Source organism: Microcebus murinus, chromosome 27 (assembly GCF_040939455.1).
Source record: "Microcebus murinus isolate Inina chromosome 27, M.murinus_Inina_mat1.0, whole genome shotgun sequence".
Classification (NCBI taxonomy): domain Eukaryota; kingdom Metazoa; phylum Chordata; class Mammalia; order Primates; family Cheirogaleidae; genus Microcebus; species Microcebus murinus.
In genome coordinates, this window is record NC_134130.1 from 7,584,510 (window position 1) to 7,605,052 (window position 20,543).

A 20,543-nucleotide genomic window follows, 5' to 3' on the forward strand; every position below is an offset into this window, starting at 1 on the left:
GGGAAGGGAAGGATGGGAAACATTCCAGGCAGAGGGCATGGCCCGAGCAAAGGCCCAGTGCTGTACCTTGCAGGGCACCCAGGGCCATCTCTCCTCGTAGGAGGCTGACCACAGGCAAGGTGCTAGGGCCTGCCCTCCATGTATGCCTTTATGCACACTGAGCTTGCGAAAGGTACACTGTCACCAAGTGCTGGCTGCTGGATGGAGCCAGTACTGCCCAGCCAAGTTCTACTCTCTGGGTCCAGGAGAAGGAACCCCAGTCTCGGAGCCAAGCCCTCTTAAACTGGAAGGTCCCCAAGTAAGGGATCATTGAAACTCCTTGCAGGGACTGTGAGAGCCCAGAGGTTGGCAAACTAGCCCGTGCCCCAGCAAACAGAATGGCAAGTGGATCCAGGCACAGCCACACACCTATGTGTGCGTCCCATGTCCTGTGCGCACCCTCCTTTGCCACGGGGCCACACCACCCGACCTTTGCCCAGTCTGTACCCTGCCTGGAAGTCCTTCCCTCTGTCTCTTCCCGTTAAAGTCCGTTTCACCCTGCACCCCACCCTCCTTGCTCTCTGCCCTGCAGGGGTGTCAGCCCGGTGTTCTGGGTGCTCTGGGCTCAAGATCTTGTCTCCCGACCTGGCTACAGATGCCCCAGTTTGAAGGTCAATGCCAGGTCCAGGTGGACCCTCAGTGGAGGGTGGCAACTCCCCCGGGCAGTGGCTGGGCAGGCCCAGAAGGCTCAGGGTCACCTGCCAGGGCCCTTGGACAGAAGCTCAGGGCACCCCAGAGTGAGGGCCTGGGCTTCCAGTGACACAGGGCTCCTGTGGCCCAGGCAGACAGGGGGCCTTCCCAGGCATCTAGGTCTGGTCTGGCTCTTTGGGGAGCAGAGGGGCAGGCCCCTCCTGGAGGGGAGCACAGGATATGGGGCCACCAGCCCGGGCTCTCCATGTGTCCGGCCGGCCCCAGCATCCTGCCCGGGGGAGGATGGGAGTTCTGGAAGCTTCTCCTGTCCTGGGACAAGACCCCCCCTCCTACTTCATGGGACCTCAGAGGTTGGGAGGGGTGGGCTAGGGAGAGCATCTTTTCTCTCGAACCACACAGGCCCTGCACTGCCCCAGTGGGAGCCGGAAGGGCACCCAGGCCAAAGGGACCACCGTGGCAAAGGCCCCGCCAGGCGGCTCATTTGCATGCAGGGGCCACCGAGGCGGGAGCCGGCGCTGCCGCCACCGCCGAGTGGATTTGAGCAGAAGCTCCGTTTTCTTTCTGTTCTTGTCTCTCTCTCTCAAGGTCAGAGCCCAAGCAGGGACAGGAACAAAGGCGGCTCGTCCCCCATTCAACCTCCCTGTGCCCGGCCAGCCTCTCTGATAGGAAGGGGCTGGGGAGGGGAGGGCAGGGCTGGGCAGCCCGAGGCCCAGCCCCGGGCAAGCCTGCCCCAGGGAGCCCCTGCCCCGCCAGGGCGCTACTGTGGGTGCCTGAGCTCTGTCCCCTTCAGGGCTGGGGGCCCTTCTAGCCTCCAGGCTTAGCCCGCAGGGGCTTGCTGAGGCCACGGGGTCACTCTGGAATAAGCTTCCTTTGGAGTCAAGGGTCGGAGGTCAGGCTCACTCTGGAGACGGGGTTGCTCAGGGTCAGCGGTTATCCAGGGTTGGCCGTCAGCCCCAGTTCAGGACCCAGGGCAGACTCTTTGGTGGGGGTCTGCCCCAGACTCGGGGAGGGTCTTTCTTGTCTGGCCGAAGCCTGCACCCAGCACCCTGGCCTGTCTGCCACCGCCTGCAGGCACCTTGGCAGCCTGCAGGGCAAGGCTGTGGGGCTGGGCATCAGGTCTGCAGCCCCTCAGCCTTCAAAGGCCCCCTCACCGTGGAGGAAGCTAAAAATATGCGGGGAGAAATTTCTCATTACAGAATAAATTGGACCAAATCCGCTGCCTGCTCCGGCTTGAATGATTTTCAGAGGCCCCGTCTTGGCCAGGCGGGGACCAGGCGCTAGGGGGTCACAAAGTGGGGGAGGACAGGTTGCTCCGCTCCTGGTGGGAGCCCCAACCACCGCCCACATCCCTCTCCCACCTGTGGAGGGGGACTCAGCCCCAGGGTCAAGCAGGGTGTCGCCTGGGCTTTAGGTCTTGTCCTTGAAAATAAAATTGTGTCCCTTTCCCTTGCTGGTAAGTTGAAATGCCCATCTCCCTGTGCACTAGGCCCTTGATACCTCAGCTTGAACCCCAAGATCATGGCAACCCCCATGCTCTGGCCAGTAAGAGACCGGCTGCACCCCTCCCTCACCCTCCAGCCTACTCCTACAGCCCCGACGCCAGGTGCTGACACAGATCTGAGCTCCAATGTCCAGACACCAGCAGTGTCCACTACTCCCCACCCGCACGGAGCCACGCAGGCACCGCCAGCTCCACCAGAGCCGAGGTACAGATTTCACACTGTATGTGTTTTAATGAAGTGTATGTAAGTAGCCACACATGGCCTCCTATCCACAGCAAAGCGCTCACTGTCTCAGGGCCTTGCTGGCCCGGGTGTGGACATCGGAGCCCCAGGGCCCCTAGAGAGGAAGAAACAGGGCAAGGGTCCGACCGTGGTGACCCCGGGGAGGGGCACAGCATCCTCCAGTACGGTCCCCTGGGCGAGCATTGTGCAGTGTGTGGGCCGTGTCTGTGGGACACCCTGGTGCTAGGGCCACAGCCCCGTCCCCATGTCCCCAGGAAACACTGTGAGGCAGCTACCCACACCAGTGGAGCTCGAGCCACCCCCTTAAGGACCCCGTGTCTAGCCTGCGGGGCTGCCGCACAGCGTCCACCTGTCCCTATTTCCCAGATGGAGAAGCTGGAGCCCCACAGCCAGTCAACCAGGACACCAGCCTGGACCCCTGGCCACGGGGTCTATTCGGTGCTTGTCCAGTGGCACGTGGTGGGGGTGCCGTGTGTGTGTCCCATGAGGCTGTGTCCATCCCATACATGTAACCATCCGTGTTGCATGTCCTGTGTCTTCGGGGTTGGGTTTTGTGCCTGTGCACGTGGGTTTGAGTGCCTGAGGTGGAGTCGCCAGGAGCCCCCTTCCGTGTTCCCGTGCGTGGGCACTCACGCACACGCACACATGCACGTGCACACATGTGGAGGGCTGGCTGGGACCCGGGGCCTTTCATCTCATGCTGACAGGCCCCTCTCTGGCTTTTAGCCTCTGAGAACTCCCAGCTAATAGTGCATTAACCTTGGCGGGGGCTGCCAATTATGCCCGCTAACGCTGGGGTGCGGGCGCAGTGGACGGGCCCTGACAGGCAGAGGGGAAGGCAAGAGGCGGAGCCCCTCTCCCCACCAAGGGGGCGGGAGGCGGCGGGGCGGGGGAGCAGCCTGTTCCGGCTCCGGATGGAAGAGCGAGGGTCTCTCCTGACCTCATTAGGGTAATTAACGCGCCTTTTGAAGCTCTAGAAATCGCTCAGAGCTGTGGGAGGGGGCCGCAGATCACAGGGTGGGGGCCTGAGATGGTGTCTTCGCGCCTGTGAAAAGCATGTCCCAGTGGGTCAGACAGAGAGACACAAGCCGTTGAGGGGCAGATGGAGAGGCACAGCCGGAGTTCAGAGGCAGAGACAGGCCCACAGGGACAGACAGGGAAACTGCAGCCAGAGCCCAAAGGCAGGGGTGCAGCCAGCCAGCCCCAGGCCCACGCACAGCCAGGAGGGCTGTCTGGGGCCTCCACCCTCACTTTGGGGGCTACTCCTAAGTACCAGGCAGGGGACAGGCAGTCAGGGAGGTCTGCCTAGAGGAAGCAGCAGCTGAGGCTGCAGCAGGCAGGCATGGGCGTTCTAGAGGGGAAATGTGAGGTGCTCGAGGGAGGCCACTAGGGATGAGGACAGTGGATCCTGACTGGAGTGGAGCCAGCCCTGGCGGTGGACAGGGACTCAGGCTGGAACCTGCAAGATCACGAGGTTCTGGGGGTCCAGCAGGCCCTGCCCATCCCATGGTGGGTATGGGGCTAGGTGGGGCTCGGGAGGAGGTGCAAGAAATGGGCCCCCAGTGGGACCTGTTTCCCTAGCTGGCCCCGGGTTTGGCCCCTGGGGAGAAACCTGGGGGGGAGCTGGTCAAAGGAGGCCAGGCGGTGCGAGGTTGCCACCTAGCGGTGGCTCTGCCTCATGACAGGGCGGTGGTGGCTTGGCCAGCTGGCCTGGGGAAAACTTTGGCCACTGTGGCCACCAGCCTCCCCTAGGCCTCTCCAAGGCCAAACCAGCAAGGGGAGAGGGTGACAAGCCAGAGCTGGACTCTACCCAGACCCAACAGCCTGCAGGAAGAACATGCCCACAGGGAAAGCAATCTGGTGCCTTGCCCAGGGTGTCTTGGACTCTACAGGTGGACTGGGGGGGGGGGGGGACTCAGGCTCTGGGGAACTCCAGTCCCCTACACCACTGCTCTGGGGCTCCTCTGGAAGCTCCCCCAAGGGTGCCATGATGAGGGATCCCCGAGGGCCTGGTCCTTGAGCCCAGGCTGAAGAGGCACAAAAGAGGGAGCCCCAGAGGTGCCGAGTAGTACACCCTTGTCCCAGGAGGCTGGAAATGGATCCTCCTCCCTTCTCTGCCTACCAAGTGAGATTCCTGGAGAAGCCCAGGTTGCTCACAAATGGGGAAACTGAGGCCACCTTGAGCCCCACCTTGCGCTCTCAAGGCAAGAGCCCTTGCTCTGCCATCTACCCACACCGGCTGAACCAGGATGCCTGGGTCTAGACGCAGAGGACTGATGCCAGCTACAGAAACACTGCCACGTTTATTGTTCCCAGCCCAGCGGGAAGGCACTCCCAGACAGGCCCCTCGGGCTCCCTGCACACAGAGGACAGGGAGCAGCACAAGTCACAGTCCAGCAAGGGGCCTCAGAGCCCTGGGCAGCGGCTACTGGGGCCCCTACGGCTTCTACCACCTGGAATGCTGGCCAGGCCGAGGCAGCATCTGGGAGGCCAGGCTGGGCAGTCCAGGAGAGGGTCAGGGAAGGCAGGCGGGTGGTGGCACAGGTTCCAGCAGAAGCGCTCAGACTGGCACGTGGTGAGGCACTCAGGCCAGCAGGAGGACAGGCTGGGAACGCTGGGCACTGAGGTGGGTCTAGTCTCTTGTCATCCCCTGGGGCTACTAGAAATGCTGCCTCCCCTCGGCTCAACATCTGGAAGGGAGGAAAAGAGGGATGAGAGGTGAGGCGTGGAGAGGGCCATCCTGCTGGGCAGAGGCAGCCGGGGCGTACCCACCTCAAATGGGGCAGGCAGGGGTGCTCTGCCCACAGGAGGGGACAGCCTGTTTGGACCCCTGCAGCTCACCTGGGTCTGCTTCCCCTGTCTGTCCACCCTGCCCAACTGATTGCCTCAGTGGAAGGGGCCTCCCAGCCAGGAGGTGGAAGAGACCACAGAGAGGTTCCTAGGCTGGTGTCTGATCTTAGGGTGCCCTACCTGTCCCCTGGTCCTGCCACTCCCAGCAAGTCAAGGTCCCCACAGCAGCCACACTGGAGCACACAGGCCTGTCACCCCCTGCTTAGGACCCTGCTGAGGCTGACACCCGCACTGCTCCCCAGGCTCTCCCCAATCCAGCATTGCTGCTGTTTGGCCTGCTATTCCCTCTATCTGGAACACCCTTCCAGAGACTGGTCCCATTAACACCATGGGGAGACCCTCCATGACTGCACTGATGACCCCGACCCTGCTGTTCCTGCAGCCCCGCAGCCCACCAAGAGGCCCCTGGGGGTGGGGGAGGGCTGTGCACCATCTCAGATTCCTGGTCTCAAAGACAGTCTCCTCGTCACTGTCCATCGAGGCCATCTCGGTGGGATCCTCGGTGTTGGCCAGGAGGCCGTACCTCCTTCGCTGCGGCTTCTTCAACCTGGAAACAGGTCCGAGCACTCAGCGGCACCTCCCCATGCCCCCTGCACCACCCTCCTTCCCTGGGACCCCAGGGCCCTGCTGCAAACTTCCCTGGTCTAGTGTCTGTTTCTTTTACATCAAAATCACCACAATTACTAATTGTTCAGGTGGCAGTGAGGTAGGTGGACCCTCTGAAGGTCATCCCCTCGCCCCTTGCGGTGACCCCAGAAGGGGGGTGTTGACGTCACCCCATAGTACTCACGTAAACACGGAGTCTGGGGGTTTGCAGCATCAGCTGCGTGCAGGACCCCCTTGGGCCCAGCCCTGCCCACCATGGTACACGGGAGAGAGGAACTCCGCACCAAGGGCGTCTTGAAAAGCGCCTGGACTTTGCCAGGGTGGTGACAGGGAGGAACATGGTCGTCCCTGCGTGATCAAGGCCCTTCCAGAGGCGCCAAAGACCCCAAAGTGAGGCAGCCAGTTACGGGCGCAGGGATTCGGGCCATAGCCAGGGAAGGCGGGGCGGCCCAGGAACGAGGGGGGACGACGGGCGGCAGGGCCAGGGTAATGGGTGAGCAGAGCTGCGGCCCCTGAGGGTCGTGCGGAGCGGGGGCGTGCAGGCAGGGCGAAGACCCTGGGGTCGGGGGCACGTCCGGGCATCAAAGGGTCCCCGGGCTGGCACTCTCCGGCCTTGGCTGTTCCGCCGGGGAAATGGGCAGCCACGGCCCCGCAGCGCCAGCAGCTCCACGCCTGGCCAGGCGGGACGCCGACCAGCCCCGGGGGCCCCCGGGCGCGTTACGTGACCGCCGGCACCGCCAGACCACGTGACTACACCCACGCAGCGCCTGAAACGCCCACTCCGGAGAGAGGCGGTGCCCGCGGCCCGGCACGTGAAGCGCCAGCGCGCGCTGGTTGGCCACGGCTGGTGACGCACCTGAAGGCCCGGATGAGGAAGTAGAGCGCTGCCAGGCCGCACAAGCCCGTGAGCACGTAGAAGGAGCGCAGCAGCTGGGAGCGCAGCGGTCCCGGGAGGTGTGCGTGCGTGCTGTTGTGCGGCGCGCCCGGCTGGCTCCCGTTTGTCACGGCGGGCGGCGGCGAGAGCGTGACCTGCACGGAGCGCAGTGGCGGAGACACGGCCTCTCTGAGTCCGCGCACCAGCAGCAGCGTCGGCAGCAGCAGCAGCAGCGCCGGGAGCGGCCGCGGTACCATGCGCGGCCCCATAGCCCGGCGGAAGCGGTGGCGGCGCCCCGCCCCTGCGCGCGGCTGTCACTCAGGCGTGCGAGGGCGGCCCCAGCCAATGGGGCGCAGGGGCGGGGCTTGGGCCCGGAACCGCCACTGGCCCCTCCTCCGTCTGGCGGCGCCCGACGCTACCCACAGTTCCCCCCCAAGATTCCCCCACCCGGCCCGGGCTTGCGGCCAGCATGTGAGCCCGCGTGTGCGACGCCGGGATAGGGGAACCTCCCTCTTTGGCAGAGCCCCGAGGGCGTCCCGCGGGGACCCCAGGTGCTCTCAGGCTCCCGGAGAAACCGGCCTGCTTCCCTCTGCACCGCCCTGAGGCGCAGGGCCAGGGCCTGCCCGGGAGTGTGGGGTGTCCTGGCCGTGGTTCTGGAGCTGCCATGCCCAGCGCGCTCAGCGCAACCCCAGGCCAGCCAGTGGAGCAGGGGATAGCCCGTTGGCAACACGTGCCCACTTGGTCACAGCACAATGAGGGGATCCGGCGGTCCTCGCCTGGGTACAGCTCCTGCCCCTACCCACCGAGATCCTCCCTGCGGGGTCAGGCCACCCTCAGCAGCCGCACCCTAAACCACAGACTCAGCTTTCAGGTGCACACATCGGCCCTTTATTAAACCCGCCTTTCCATGTCTTCCACCGTCTTGGGCAAGGACTGGCCGCCGTCCCAGCCGCCAGCGCCTTGGCCTGTCCTGTCCTCCCGGAACGGTCTGAAGTCCTGAGGCCGAACCTCACTGGCGAAGCACCTACTGGAACGAGGGGGAGGGGTGAGGAGCGGACAGGGCCGAAGCCTGCATGTGCCATCCTGGGCAGGGGTCTCCCCTGGCCGGGTCGCATAGGTGCGGGAATGCCAGTGGGCCGAGGCACCGCCAGGGATAGGGATGCGGCTGCCTGCCACCCACCCGACAGCACTTACAGGAACAAGCCTCAAAGGCAGGCAGCTGCATCTCTGGCTCTTTCCAGGTGAAGTCCCTCCTGGGACAGTGACCCCTTGAGGTCATCTCTGTTCTTGGGCCACCCTTCCCTGTGTCCCGGCTGGGTCCCCTTCAACCTGCCAAAGCAAAGAAGCATTATTCCTGATGTTCCTGATAGGGCTTTGCAACTGCCCCCCACCCTCCCCAGAAACCATCCACAGCTCCCACGAGGGTCTCGAGCTAGTCATGGGGCCATGACTTCAGAGGCACCGTCATGGGCCGGTGTGCCCGGGGCGGGGCTGCGCCTTGAGATGCAGCCAGAGCCACATTCCCGTCAGCAGAGCCAGCTACCCACTCGGGATGGAGCTGCTTAAGAGACCAGTGTGGACTCTGGAAAAAACTAACGGTGGCAACAGACATCAGAGAAAGCTAGTTAGGTGCATGACTTAAAGAGGTCTGGAAAAGACTGTCAATTGATGAGCAAAAAATCCAAAAGGCAGGGCGTTCGGTGGTCTCCAATCCTGCTCAATGGATGGCACCTACAAGCGAGGCGTGACTGTGCCCGAGGCTGCTTGCCTGGCCACAGACAGGGAAGAACCGGCAGGGCCTGACTTTAGTTCTAGTTTGATTTAAAAAATAAAAATTTAAAAAGAAGAAAAAAAAAAACAGTCAAAGGAACATTCCCGGGGTACATAACTTTACTTTCAAATGAGCTCTTGACAAGAGGGATGCGGACACGAGCGAAAGGAGTTACCTCGAATTACAGGGCTATTTCCACATATGAGCTAGCCAAGGGAGCAGCTTGCGTCTCAGAGGTTTCTGTTGGGCGCACAACACTTCTGTCCTCCGAGGGCTGCAGCTTCCATAGGCTAGCAGAGAACGCTCAGAACTCGTGAAGCAACAGCAGAACTAGCTAACGAGCTGGTCAGTCTGGTCGCCCAGGGACGCCACGTGCCGTCCACTCTCTGCCTGCTGCTAGACTAAGGCCGTCCGGTCAGCGTCAGGTGCCCAAGGGTTCACTGTCCCTGCTACCAGTCCTGTCAAGCCCTGGGCTGCCCCTGCCGGAAGCCTCCCAGGGCTGCCTTGCTGTCTGAGCTGCGCTCCCGTCACCCACCTCGCTCACCTAAAGGGACGGTGCCGTCAGCTGTTCACAACGCCCGGCCAGCGTCAGTTTGCTCTGCCTTCCTCGGCTAGCTCTCCGCAGGCCTCAGGTAGGACTGGCAAACCTACTGTTCCTCAACTGCTCCTGCTCAGGTCTGACTGCGACAGCCCAGCAGGGAGTGTATTGTGCAACGAAAGGGAAATTGTCAGAGCAAGGTTCATTTCACACGGTCTTTTAATCGGCTTCGTAAAGCCAAAGAAAACTGCATACAAGAATTCCTTAGCCACTGCAAATACAACATCAATGGAGTATGCATACGTCTTCCAGTAAAAAAGGACAATATAAATAAACATCTTCAAGACCCTCTCGGGGGACGTCTGCACGTCTACTGCGGGGCACACAGTGCAGATGGGCAGATGGACTGGGGCTTCAGGGCAGCCTCTGCCGCCACCCCGATGGTGTCCTACCACGCTACACTCAGAAACGTTACACGGAGTTGGAAAAAAGCCACAGCTTGCTCAGCTTCCGACAGAGCGGATTCAGAGTCTGTTCGATCTCAGAAGTGAATGGGGCACCCAACTTCATGGCGCCGACCCCAAAAGAGAAACAAAAAAGGCAACACAACCAAAAACCCACAAAAACCCAAAAGTGTAACAAAAAAACCCACACAACCCCCGGCGATTTTTTTAAGAACTCATGGCTCATAGTAAAAAGAAAAAAGTAAATCTGAAGTGCTTCTCAAACGCTTCGAAAACCCTTAAAAACGACAGCGCTTCCTTAAAAAGAAAAGTCTAACAATGAGGCCATCTCGGGGGTCAGAAGCAGTCAGGCTGGGTTTGACAAGATCAGAACTGAAATGACTACAAAAGTGGGAATACAAGGTGTGTTCACTACACATTAACGATTCAGCGAAGCTCCCAAAATCTTTAAATATACAGCCATTGGAAGGACGATCTTGAGCAGGAAGGATTTTTACTCGTTGTGTGTAGCTGAGGACAAGAAGCAGGTACAGTGTAAAGGCACTGAAGCAGCAACAGACGCGGCATTCCTCTCCCGAGTGCAGACTGGGGGCATGGCCCGGCCGCCTCGGGAGCAGCCAACCCCCCCCACAGCCGAGGGCGGCCAGCCGGGCCACACATGCACCTATGCTGGGCTGCTCGGCGGGTCCCTGCTCTCCCTTCCTTTCTGGTCAGTTTACTTGGCCCTCATGGTCTGCAGTAGAAATGGCTCTGAGAGGACAAACTTGTTCCTTATGGGCAAGCACAGTGACAGTCTGAGTGTCCAGCCTTAGTTGCTGGCAGAGGGCACCAAGGTGCACTGAGCTCCCGAAGCAGGCCACGGCAGCGTGGCACCCTCGGAGCATGACTTACCGTAACTGTCGTAGCTGTCTCTGTAGGACCCACCCGAGCTCCGGTCACCATAGCCACTGCCCTGACTCCGGCTGCAGAAGGACACACAGAGCAGGCATTAGAGAGCATTGATTTACCAACTGCCTGTGGCAAACTAAACTGCCACCCTCATGCCAGCAATCTGTCACGGGGATGTGACAAGAATGGCAACAGGGCAGATGCTGTGAAATCATCAAAAATCACCACCCATGTTGCCCCACCTGGCCCTTCCCCTGCCCTTTGGCTGTCCTCCTGAATAGCCCAGCTCCTGCCTGCCTGGGCCACCTCCTTCACCTCAATTCCATGCCCAGCCAGCCTCATCTCATCTGGGAGAAGTCCACCCAAGGACCCTGGATATGACCTGGCCACCTCCCAGACACCCTTATGCACGTTTGCTGGGTATCCACCTCCCCTCACCTGCTGTAGTAGTCTCTGGAGCCTCCGTAGCCCCCACTTCTGGACTCGAACCGGCCACCCCCATAGCCTCGGTCCCCTCCTCCTGTTCGCAGGAACAGAAAGGAGAAATGAATACCACCTCCTGCCAGCAGTGCCTCCACTGCATCCCCAAGGGATGCCACCCTTGTGGCACTCACCTCTGGAGAACCCACGGCCCCGTCCTCGGCCCCCACGGAAGAAGCCCCGGCCCCCGGCAGAGCCTCCTCGGTACCCACGGGATCGGTTGTCAGACGACTTGCCTGCCTGGTCAACTCGGATCTGTCGCCCATCTACAGACTGGAGACCAGAGGTTGGCAAAGGTTACTCTCTGCGCCACCCCATCCTTGGGGAGGGGAGCTCACGCTCTGCAACCCCAGACCCTCACCTTCCCATTCATGGCCATCATGGCGTCCTTGGCGTCGTCGATGTTCTCAAAGGTGACAAACCCAAAACCCCGAGATCGCTGGGTCTCTCTGTCTTTCACGACCACCACTGTGCAGAGCAGAGAGGTCTGCAGTCAGCACCCAGCAGTCCCCACAGGCAGGAACAAGGACAGGCCATCACTATTCCACCACCAGCCCAGCACCAGCCTCACCTTCGGCGATCTGTCCATATTTTGAGAAGACCTGCTCGAGTGACTGCTCATTGGTGTCAAAACTCAGCCCTCCAACGAAAAGCTTGCCTTCATCTGATGCCATGGTGGCCTGTGGCAGCATTGAAATCCCTAATGAGCTTCACCTCTCACCACCTTCCCTCCTATTTTATGCAAGTGACATATGTTATTTAGTGGAAGTTTGGGGAAAGCATTTTACTTCTGTTTTATTATCCTAAACTCAGAGCTAGGACTTAATTTAAACAAAATAGTTAATCACCCTGGACTGCTGGTTCCTAATTAGCCCAGTTCTACCCACATCCCAGACTAAGGGCTCCCTGGGGGCAGGGCCACATAGGGCTCCACAGTCCTCGGTGTTGATGGGGCCATACAGGGCCTACTGTGTCTCTCCCACAGCCTCTGCCTGGGCTGAACTGGTCCTTCCAGTTGGCCTGAGCGCTCTGGCAGGACTGCACCCAGTTTCTCCCCGCTCCCACATGGGGAGAACTCCTACCCTAACTACCTGTGGTCTACTGGCTGCTGGACTAGAAGGTGCTAGTAGTTCAGTGTAAAATGCCCCGAGAGTGACAGGACTACTGGGCCCAGGCAGTCAGGGAGGCCACCCAGGCCTGCGGAGCAGCTCTGGCCAGACACCGACGATAAACAAGACCGGGTGGGAGAGGGAGGGGTGGCCCGGAAAAGGTGATGTTGGACAAGGAGACAGATATTTGAGGGAACTACTCCGGGGACAGGGTGGCGAGCTGACACTCAAAGCATTTATTAGCAGCGAACGACCCCACCAAGGGCTCCAATAGCAAAGGCCAGGACTCGATTAGGAAGCCGCATGCTGGCGACTGTGCCAACACGGGGCCCAATTACGGGCGTAGAGCGTGACGTGGCAACGTGGGAAACACGGGAACTGTGCGTGCTCGGCCGGGATTTAAGAGGGCGTCCTGGCCCTCGGTCAATCCAGTGGGAAGACAGAGACACTGAGGCTCGGGAAGCATAAGGAACTGAGCACAGACACTCCTGACCCCACGGTCGGGAAACGGGACCTAGAAACTGGGCCCACCATGTGGCCCCCCCCCGCCGCGCGCGCATGCGCCCAGCGGGCGTCCTGCGCCACTCCATCCGGGCATTCGGCGATCCCGCCATTTCACTGGGTGCAGCCTGGAGCTCGCGGCCGCCATTTTGCGGCAGCTCCCCGCTTTGCCGGCGGCCCGGGACTGCGGGGGAATGCCCTCTGGCCACTGCTGGGCCCAGTCTCCCGCTGCCCCTCGCCGCCGGCGGGGCGGATTCCACCCAGGGCCCGCCCCGGCACCGCCCCCTCCCAGGGGCGTGCCGCCGCGGCCCCGCCTCGTCTGACCGCCACAGGTCGCCCGCTGCCCCGGGCTCCTCAGAGCCGGTGCCGCCAGGGCCCTCACCACTAAGCCGGGCAGGTCCCTGACGCAGGCGGGAACACGACACAGCACAACGACCCGAGCCTCCTAACGCGCGAGTGAGGGGGGGGCACCCCGGAGCCCGGCCTTATATAGGCTACCTCGTGGCCCCGCCTCCTAGCCCGCCCTCTGCGCCGCGCAGACCAATCAGAGGTTCCGGAGCCCACGGCCGCGCCTGATATTCATGAGCTGGGGGCCGGGCTTGTCCCGGCTCCGCCCACTCCCGGGCGCTGCTGCCGGGCGCGGCGATTGGCTGGGACGTTCCCAGTCCGCAGTCCACCTTCGTGCGCGGGGGCGTGGCCGGTGCGCAGTGGGGCGTGGCTGACCCACTTCCGCGTGCCCGCCCTAGTGCCTGCATTGTGGAACAAAGGGGCCTGTGGCCTTGTGGGGACCCCTGAATGTGGTGAAACCCCTACTTTTACTGTGCTCCAGCAATCCCAACATGTCGACCTCGCCCAGATCCCCATACCCCCCACCCCCTAGCCCTGGCTCTCAGACACTCCAACTTCATCCGAACCCAGACATCGATCCGTCCTGATACACTCGCCAGCATAACCGAAATCTCACTATCCACAGCACCTCAACATTCTACGTTGTCAATCCCAGTGCCCATCCAAACCTCAACACAGACGACTCCATATATGTGAACCCCAATATTCACAATTCCAATTCTTCTTCCTTCCCAACACTTTGGTACACCCTAACTTTACCCTAGCCAGTTTGTTTGCCTATAAACCCTGGCTTGCACCCACACATAACTCCTACCCAAACCCCAACTTCACCTCCACTGGTTGCGTCATCCACACCCCAACATTCAGCTGGCTGGACAGTATTGCGTATCCCATCTCCAGATCGCTGGCAGACACCCACCAGAATGCCTGGCTCAAGCCTCGAGTTCCCATTGCACCCCAACATTCAGCTGAGTCTTGGGACCTTAGCTCCCCCCGAGCTTCACATCCAAAGCCCGCCCACTCGCCATGGAGCACCCACTCTGCTCCTCCAGCTGGGTCTTCCAAAGGCATTCCTTGTTGAGCCTGGTTGTGGGGGTCCCAAAATCTCTGCTGTCAGGAGAACCAGCTTTGCAGAGACCCTTATCTCCAAAGTGCTCCCCAGGGTCTCTATGGCTTCCATCTTCTCCTTGTCCCAGCCCCAACTCATGCTGGGGCCCTCTCCCCTCTTCCGGCCCTGGTGGAAAAAGCTCGGTGGACCCCTGCCTGCCCAGACCAAAGACCCAACCACAGCTCTGTTCCCAGAAAGAAAGTCTTCAAGGGCTTCCAAGTTGGGGGGAGTCGAGGCACAGAGACCCCGTTTTTGCAGCCGACTCTAGAGAAGTCCCAGGCCCACTCCAGGCCTCAGACTCACTTGCAGCCTCAAGTGGGTCGAGCTGACCCAGCAAAAAGGGCGTGGGCAGGGACACTGTCTCCAGCGACAAGGTCTCCAGGACCTCTCATGGACTCAAGGACCCCTCCCCCAGGCAGCTGTGTGACTCATGGCCACCCCCTCCGCACCTCATGCCCCCCCCACTCCCCGTCAGCAGCAGCCTGCTGCGTCAGCCACTCACGCAGGGTGTTTATTAAAAGGAGCGGAGAGACAGCAGCGCCCAGCTCCACGCCGCCAGCCGCCCCTGCTGGGAGGGGTCCACCCACCCCCTGGGGTCAGACCCACCCAGCCCAGCATGCCCAGCCCCATAGCAGTCGAGGCCCACTCTTTCTGGCCTGTCCCCAGCGCAATCAGGGCGGGGGCGCTCCTTGCCCCCGAGCATCCGGAGGGGGGGCATAGTCACAGCGCCCGCTGGATCAGTCTTGTCCCCCCATGGTTCCTTGGTTTTGAGTCTTTCCCTTTCCTGGTTTTGCAAAGTGCTCGTGTTAATTAATTCATTCCACCAGCACCCAGTTATTAGGCGTGTACTAGGAGCCTGTCCTATGCACCAGGCTCCGTGAGCGCCCAGGCCGCCCTGGGTCCCCAGGGTGGTGGGACAGACACACCTGCGGGTACCTGTGGCTGTGTACATCCGCACCCAGGCCTGTGCACTGGTGTCTCAGGTGTCCCAGGCCTGTGCGCAGGTGTGTACCTGTCCTCTTACCTGTGTCTCTGTGGTTACCCGCGCCTGCGTGTGCCTGTGACTCCGCCTCTAGTCATGCCCCTGCGTCCCAGTGGGGAATTCGGGGGGCGGGGCGCGGGACCCCCTTCATCCACCCGTGCTGCGGCCACTGCAGCCATGCAGGACCCAGGCCGGGCGCGAGAGGGCGCTGCTGCCTCGCTCTGTCGCCGTGGCGGTGGCCCCGGGTCAGGTCCCGCCCCTCCGCTCAGCCGCCTGCTGCTGGGCCCCGGGTAGGAGACTGGTCCTCCTGCAGCCAGCGACCCTTGCCAGCCCCGCACGGCCACTGCACGAGGCCTGGTCTCGCGGGGCGAGCACACAGCCGGCTTCTGGACCCCCGAGGCTCGCTCGCCGCCCTCAGGCCGCCCCCGCGCCTTTGCTCTGGTGGTGGCGGGGGAGGAGGGGGCTCAAAATAGCCGCGCGGGGGCGACGTTGCTATTCTTGGCGCGACGCGCGGCACGGCCCGGCCCCTGGCTGGCTAGGGTGCGGGTTCAGCCGGAGCCTCGCGTCCCCGCGTCTCCCCGTCTCTGTGTCCCGCCGTCTCCGTCTCGGGCCCGTGGGCTCATTCACAAATCCGCCCCCTCCCAGATGGCTGTCGCAGAGGGGCGCCGTCTCCCGCAGCCCCTGCCCCTCCCCCCGCACGGGGTCGTTGCCGTGGAGACCGGGGCGGGGCCGCGTCGCTCCGCACCGCCCATTCTACCCTCCGCATGGGGCCCGGCCAGCCGGACGCCGGGTCCTCCTCCGACCCCTGCTAATGACCGGGCGGGAGGAGGTAATGAGCGTCTGTGCCCGGGACAGGCGTGGCCGGGGATGAAAGGCGCGTGGGGGGGGGGGCCCGGGGCTGCATAATTACCGCCCCCTCCTGGCCAGGCGTGGGCCGGGAAGGTGCACCTGGCGGCCGCCCTGCGGGGGCGCGCTAGTGGGACCGTCGGGGCCCAGACCCGCAAGGCCGAGAGCCAGGATGGGGGCTGCAGAGCCTGCGCGCGCTGCCAACGTGCGCCAATGGGCGGGGGACCCGTGGGTACAGAGACGGGGGCGTGAGGATTACTAGAGACACAGGCTTGTGTGGACAAGACCGTGGCGCTGTGTGCGTGGGCACTCGGGCGTCGAGGTGTGCACGGAGAACACGGGAGGGGGTTTGCGTGGCGCTGCGTGTACTACACAAAGGAGCTGGCGCTCGGACTTCAAAGTGTGCACCATCCATCCGGACGGACGGGAGCAGCCGGGACAAGGCTGGGCGTGCGTGACTCGGGTGGGCCGGGACCCCCAGAGCATATGTCCCTGTGCCTGGTGGCGTGACTCACGTCCCTGAAGTGGGCACGCGAGCTGTGTCAGAAGCAGCCAGGGCCTCCCAGGGCGGACCAATGTCCCAGGAGGCCAAAATGAAGTATCAGAAAGCCAGAAGCCCAGAGGAGGAAGGTTACCTGCCCCTCCCCCCAGCTCCCACCTGTGCCTGAGGTGGGATTCCCACCTCTCCAGGAGACCACAGGCACCTGAGATCCAGCTGCACCCTGACCTCACTTTCCCTCCTGCTCCTAGGAGGGGGTCACCATCCAAGACCCTGGAGGTCGTGCAAGGTGGGTGGGGAAGGGGCTCCTCTTGGCCTCACCCCCACCCCACAGGCCTGAGTCACAGCCTAGGAATGTGGCCCAGACCAGGCCTGGGCCACAGAAGGACACTCTAGCATGCACATCCGGAGACACAGGTGCACACACACCTCCACCTGCAGCGTGTCCACTGCCTGCACACAAACTCACACAGACGCACTCAGCAGCCCCTGCCAACTGCATGCACCTGTGACACACAGGCAGTGGATGGGACCCAGAGGACACACAATGACACACTGAGTGGTGGTGTCTGGGGGCCTGTGACTGGGCAGAGGACTTAGAGGAGACCTATGCCTTCCCTAGGGGTCACACACTTGTTTGTTCTTTTGTTACAACTCTGCAAAGAGACCCGACAATAACCCTATTCACTGCGCACTGATGGGCCAGCATTCACGGGGAACACGCAGTGCCATGCATACAACACATATTAGGTGTCCGTGAAATGCCAGAGACCCTGCAAGGCCCTCGAAAGGCCTAAAGCTGGCCTCTGAGGCCTGCCTGTGTGGGGGCCAGGGCTGCAGCAACTGGGTTTCTGAAACTGGTGAAGGGGCAGTGTTCAGAGTCCCCACCACCAAGAGCAGGAGGAGCAGACCCCCACCTAGGCCCCTCCACTCGCTCAACCTTAGAGTCCCAAGCCTGACCAGGCCCCACATGCAGGGGTCACACACAGGCTGGTTCCTTGCAAACACAAGGAGTCACAGAGTGGGCCCTGCCTGGGGCTGGTAGTATCTCCATGGCAGCAGTAGAATGGACAACTGGAGAGTGTCCCCTCCTCCCCCTGGCAGCTGCAAGGGCTCAGAGCCTATTGAATGCGAGCCCAGACACCTCTCCATGCAACAGGTTCCAGAAGCACCTGGCACCTGCCCGCCCCAGTGTGCCTGGAGGGCTCCGACATCCAAGCAGACACACCACACGTGCCCAGGGAACACGTGTCCAGGCACCCAAAGCTGCTCAGCCACGGATCACGATCCTTCCAGGGCCAGCAGCAGCCCAGGGGTCCAGCTGTTGGGGAGGGCAGTGCCCAGGCCCCTCTCTGTGCCTTCTTGGCCTCATTTGGGGAGCTGGCAGAGCCGCAGCACCTGGGATCAGTCGTGCACAGTGAGCACCTAGGTCTTCTCTGTTCTTTCTTGGTGTCACAGTTCGCACAGAATTTCCCTTAGGCTCACTCCCCCACTGCATGTGTATTTCCAACATTAACAAAAAGGCCTTTGGTTGGAGCAGGTTAGGACACACCTGTGAACACACAGTCCCTCCCCCACTGGGACTAGCAGACCAAGGATCCCCCGGGGTGGCTGCAGGTCTCAGGGTGTCCGCGTACCTCTGCCCCTGGGGTGTGGGTGTAGGGGTGATGGCCCAGGGTTTATGGACATCCTGTTTGTTCTGCGGGGCACACGGCTGACTGAGGTGTCTCAGGTCGGTGGGGTGTGGGTGCAGCAGGGGCCTGGTGCACTCAGCCCTCTGCACATACTTTAGGTTGCTGAGGGGCATGCTGGGCTTGTAGGTCCGTGTGTCTGGTGGCTGTGCAGGGCCCCATGTGGGACCATCTGTGGGGTTTTGCTCATCTTCCCTGAGGGCTGTGTGGGCAGCGTCCTGGGCGTGGGGCTGCAGCCAGCTGTCCCCGCCTGCCTTCGGGGTGACTGCCTCTCCTCCGTGGAGGCCGGCCCCACCCACATTCCAGAAGGGTGAGGGGTGCCCTATGGGCTCCTTCATGCTCCCCAAGCTCTGACCCCACTGGAGCCCACTCCCCACGCAGTGGCCAGGCACCCAAGGCAGCAGCTGGCTCCAGGGAGGGGCTGCAGGGTGGGCGGAGGAGGAGGCTGGAATGTGTGCTGGGGGTGAGGGAGGGGGTGGCCAGCAGGGAGGAGCCGGTGGTGCAGGGTTGGGAGAAGGCTGGACAGCAAGAAAGATGTTGGGACAGAAGTAGAGAAAGGCTGGGCCGCCAGAGAAAGGAAGAAGACCCAGACGAAGGGCGGAGGGAAAGAGGCAGGCGCTGGCTGGCCAGGGCTGGAGGGCCACAGGTGACAGCGTCCCCTCCTCCACCACTGGGCCAGGCTGCTTACCCATCCCAAGGGACACCAGAGGCTGCCAGTTCTGTGGCCTCCCAGGGCTGGGCAGCCAGGGGGCGGGGCTGGAGTCCAAGCTTCTGGGTTGGGCCCCACGCCCTTGGCCACAGGATGGTGGCGTCCCCAGCCTCCAGCGAGGTAACTCCCATTCCCATGGCGCCTGGATAGGAGGGTGGGTGGAGCCAGGCCCAGTGGGGGCGGCTGTGCCTGGGCACCGGCTCAATCCCATCTCACTGGTGGCTTCCGGCCAGGGGCCCACCCTTGCCACCACCTGACTGGCCTTTGGCATTTGAGAACCTTACAGCCAGCTCTGAGCGCCCATTGGGCCACCCCCAGGGACTCTGGCCTCAAGTGGAAAGCTGTGACCCTCAGGGACCTTCTGACCGCCACAGCTGCCTCAGCATGGAGGAGCACTGTGCGCCTATGAGGTCACCGCATGTGAGGTCACCGCCCCGGAGCGGACCTCCAGGACAGGCCCCCTGTCGCCTTGGCTGCCACAGCAGCCCACGTGGCCAGCCCCTGCCCTGCCTCTCCCCTCCACTTTCTTCCAGGCTACCGCCAGAAGCCAGCCTCCGACCCAACGTTTTGGCTGACACCTCCCCACCTGGCAAAGGCCCCCCCCATTTACTCTGACCGCTGCCCTAAGTGACACCTGGTCAGAGCCAGGCAGCTGGGGGCCACCTGGAATTCCTGCCCCCTGGGCCGTCACCTCTCCTGGCCGGACTCCCTGCCAAGTGCTCACACAGGCATCTCAAACCTGCTCCCCTTCCCCAAATTTCCAGCCTGCCCCTTGCCAACACCTCCCTGTGGACTGAAAGCCGCCTTCAGGGCATGTCCTGGGCTCCTGGCCATGCAAACAGCAGTTCCCTGCCCCAGGGCGAGGCTGCCAGGGGCCCATCTGTCCTCCCCCCACGCCCAGGCCAGGTGTCCTGTCCCCTCCTCGATGCCCTGGCCTCTCTGTTCCCCTCACCTGCCTCTCCTCCCTGGCCCCATCTTGGTCTGCAGATCACGGACTTGGGGATCGCCCCTCTAGGGTCGTTGGTATTTTTCTCCACCAACTCAACTCCCCACACACGCTTTCGGGTTTCCAGTTCTTTATACACGCCGAGTCCCCGGCCTGGGGCACCCTTCCCCTCTGCCTACAACCCTCTGGCAAAACCTCAGCACCCCGCCCCCACAGCGGGGGTTGCAGGTCCAGGCCGGGTCTGGCCCTCGCTCTAGGCCTTGAGGGTGGAGAAGCAGCAGGAAACGCGCGTGCGTGGGAGCAGGTGCACGCGAGCGCACCGCGCTGGGGGTCCACGTGCAGCGCCCCCTCTTCCGTCCTGCCGGCCGCCACCAACCGGGCGCCGCATCCCCGCCCCCAGGTGAGCAGGCACGCGGGGAGGACTGGGCCCGCGGCGCCTCCGCGCTCGCGCCTGCGCACTCGGCCCGGCCCACCGGAGTCCCGCCTCCACGCGGCCCTCTCGCACTACTATTGGCGCACGCAGATGAGCGAGCGGCCTGGCCACCAGTGAGGCTGCCCCGGGGGGTGGACCGGGTCTGGGTGGTCCGAAGCGAGCAAGCGGGGGCGGGCGGTGCTCTCCCCGCGGTGACGTCAGCCTCCTTTAACCTTGCGCGTTGCCCTGGAAACCGCGTTTCCATCCCCGCGGGTTTCCGGGGGCCGCCCCCTCCCATTCAGCTTTTTCCTCAATGGGGGCAGGGAGCGGTAGGGACGATCCCGCCCCTCGCGACCCTGTGGCCTCCACCCTCTCTGCTCGTCAGTTTACCTTTCCGTGTCTCCGCCCCGAGCTCCACCCCTACACCCCCACCTCGCACTGCACAGCCTGGACCCCTGGGACCCCAGGCTGGGGGGGCAGCGTGCT

The 20,543-nt window shown here is 62.6% G+C and overlaps 2 protein-coding genes across 3 annotated transcripts; both read right to left on the minus strand.

Moving 5' to 3' along the window:
• Positions 1–4,719: 4,719 nt before the first annotated feature.
• On the minus strand, positions 4,720–7,084 carry FAM174C (family with sequence similarity 174 member C). Its single transcript, XM_075998198.1, has 3 exons — positions 6,748–7,084; positions 5,716–5,832; positions 4,720–5,125 (listed from the first exon to the last, which is right to left on the minus strand). Coding segments are annotated over exons 1-3 (405 nt in total). The 5' UTR covers positions 7,035–7,084; the 3' UTR covers positions 4,720–5,124.
• Positions 7,085–7,630: 546 nt separating this feature from the next.
• CIRBP (cold inducible RNA binding protein) lies at positions 7,631–13,008 on the minus strand. Of its 2 annotated transcripts, XR_012915149.1 has the most exons (8): positions 12,899–13,008; positions 11,478–11,586; positions 11,268–11,374; positions 11,041–11,179; positions 10,865–10,946; positions 10,430–10,500; positions 7,960–8,094; positions 7,631–7,789 (listed from the first exon to the last, which is right to left on the minus strand). XR_012915149.1 is itself a non-coding variant. In XM_012745773.2 (7 exons), the coding sequence occupies exons 2-7, from the start codon at positions 11,578–11,580 to the stop codon at positions 10,032–10,034; spliced, it is 519 nt and encodes a 172-aa protein (XP_012601227.1). In that variant the 5' UTR covers positions 11,581–11,586; positions 12,899–13,008; the 3' UTR covers positions 9,276–10,031. The 2 variants fall into 2 exon arrangements, 1 of the variants encoding a protein (XP_012601227.1); XM_012745773.2 differs by lacking the exons at positions 7,631–7,789; positions 7,960–8,094 and adding an exon at positions 9,276–10,048.
• Positions 13,009–20,543: the final 7,535 nt, after the last annotated feature.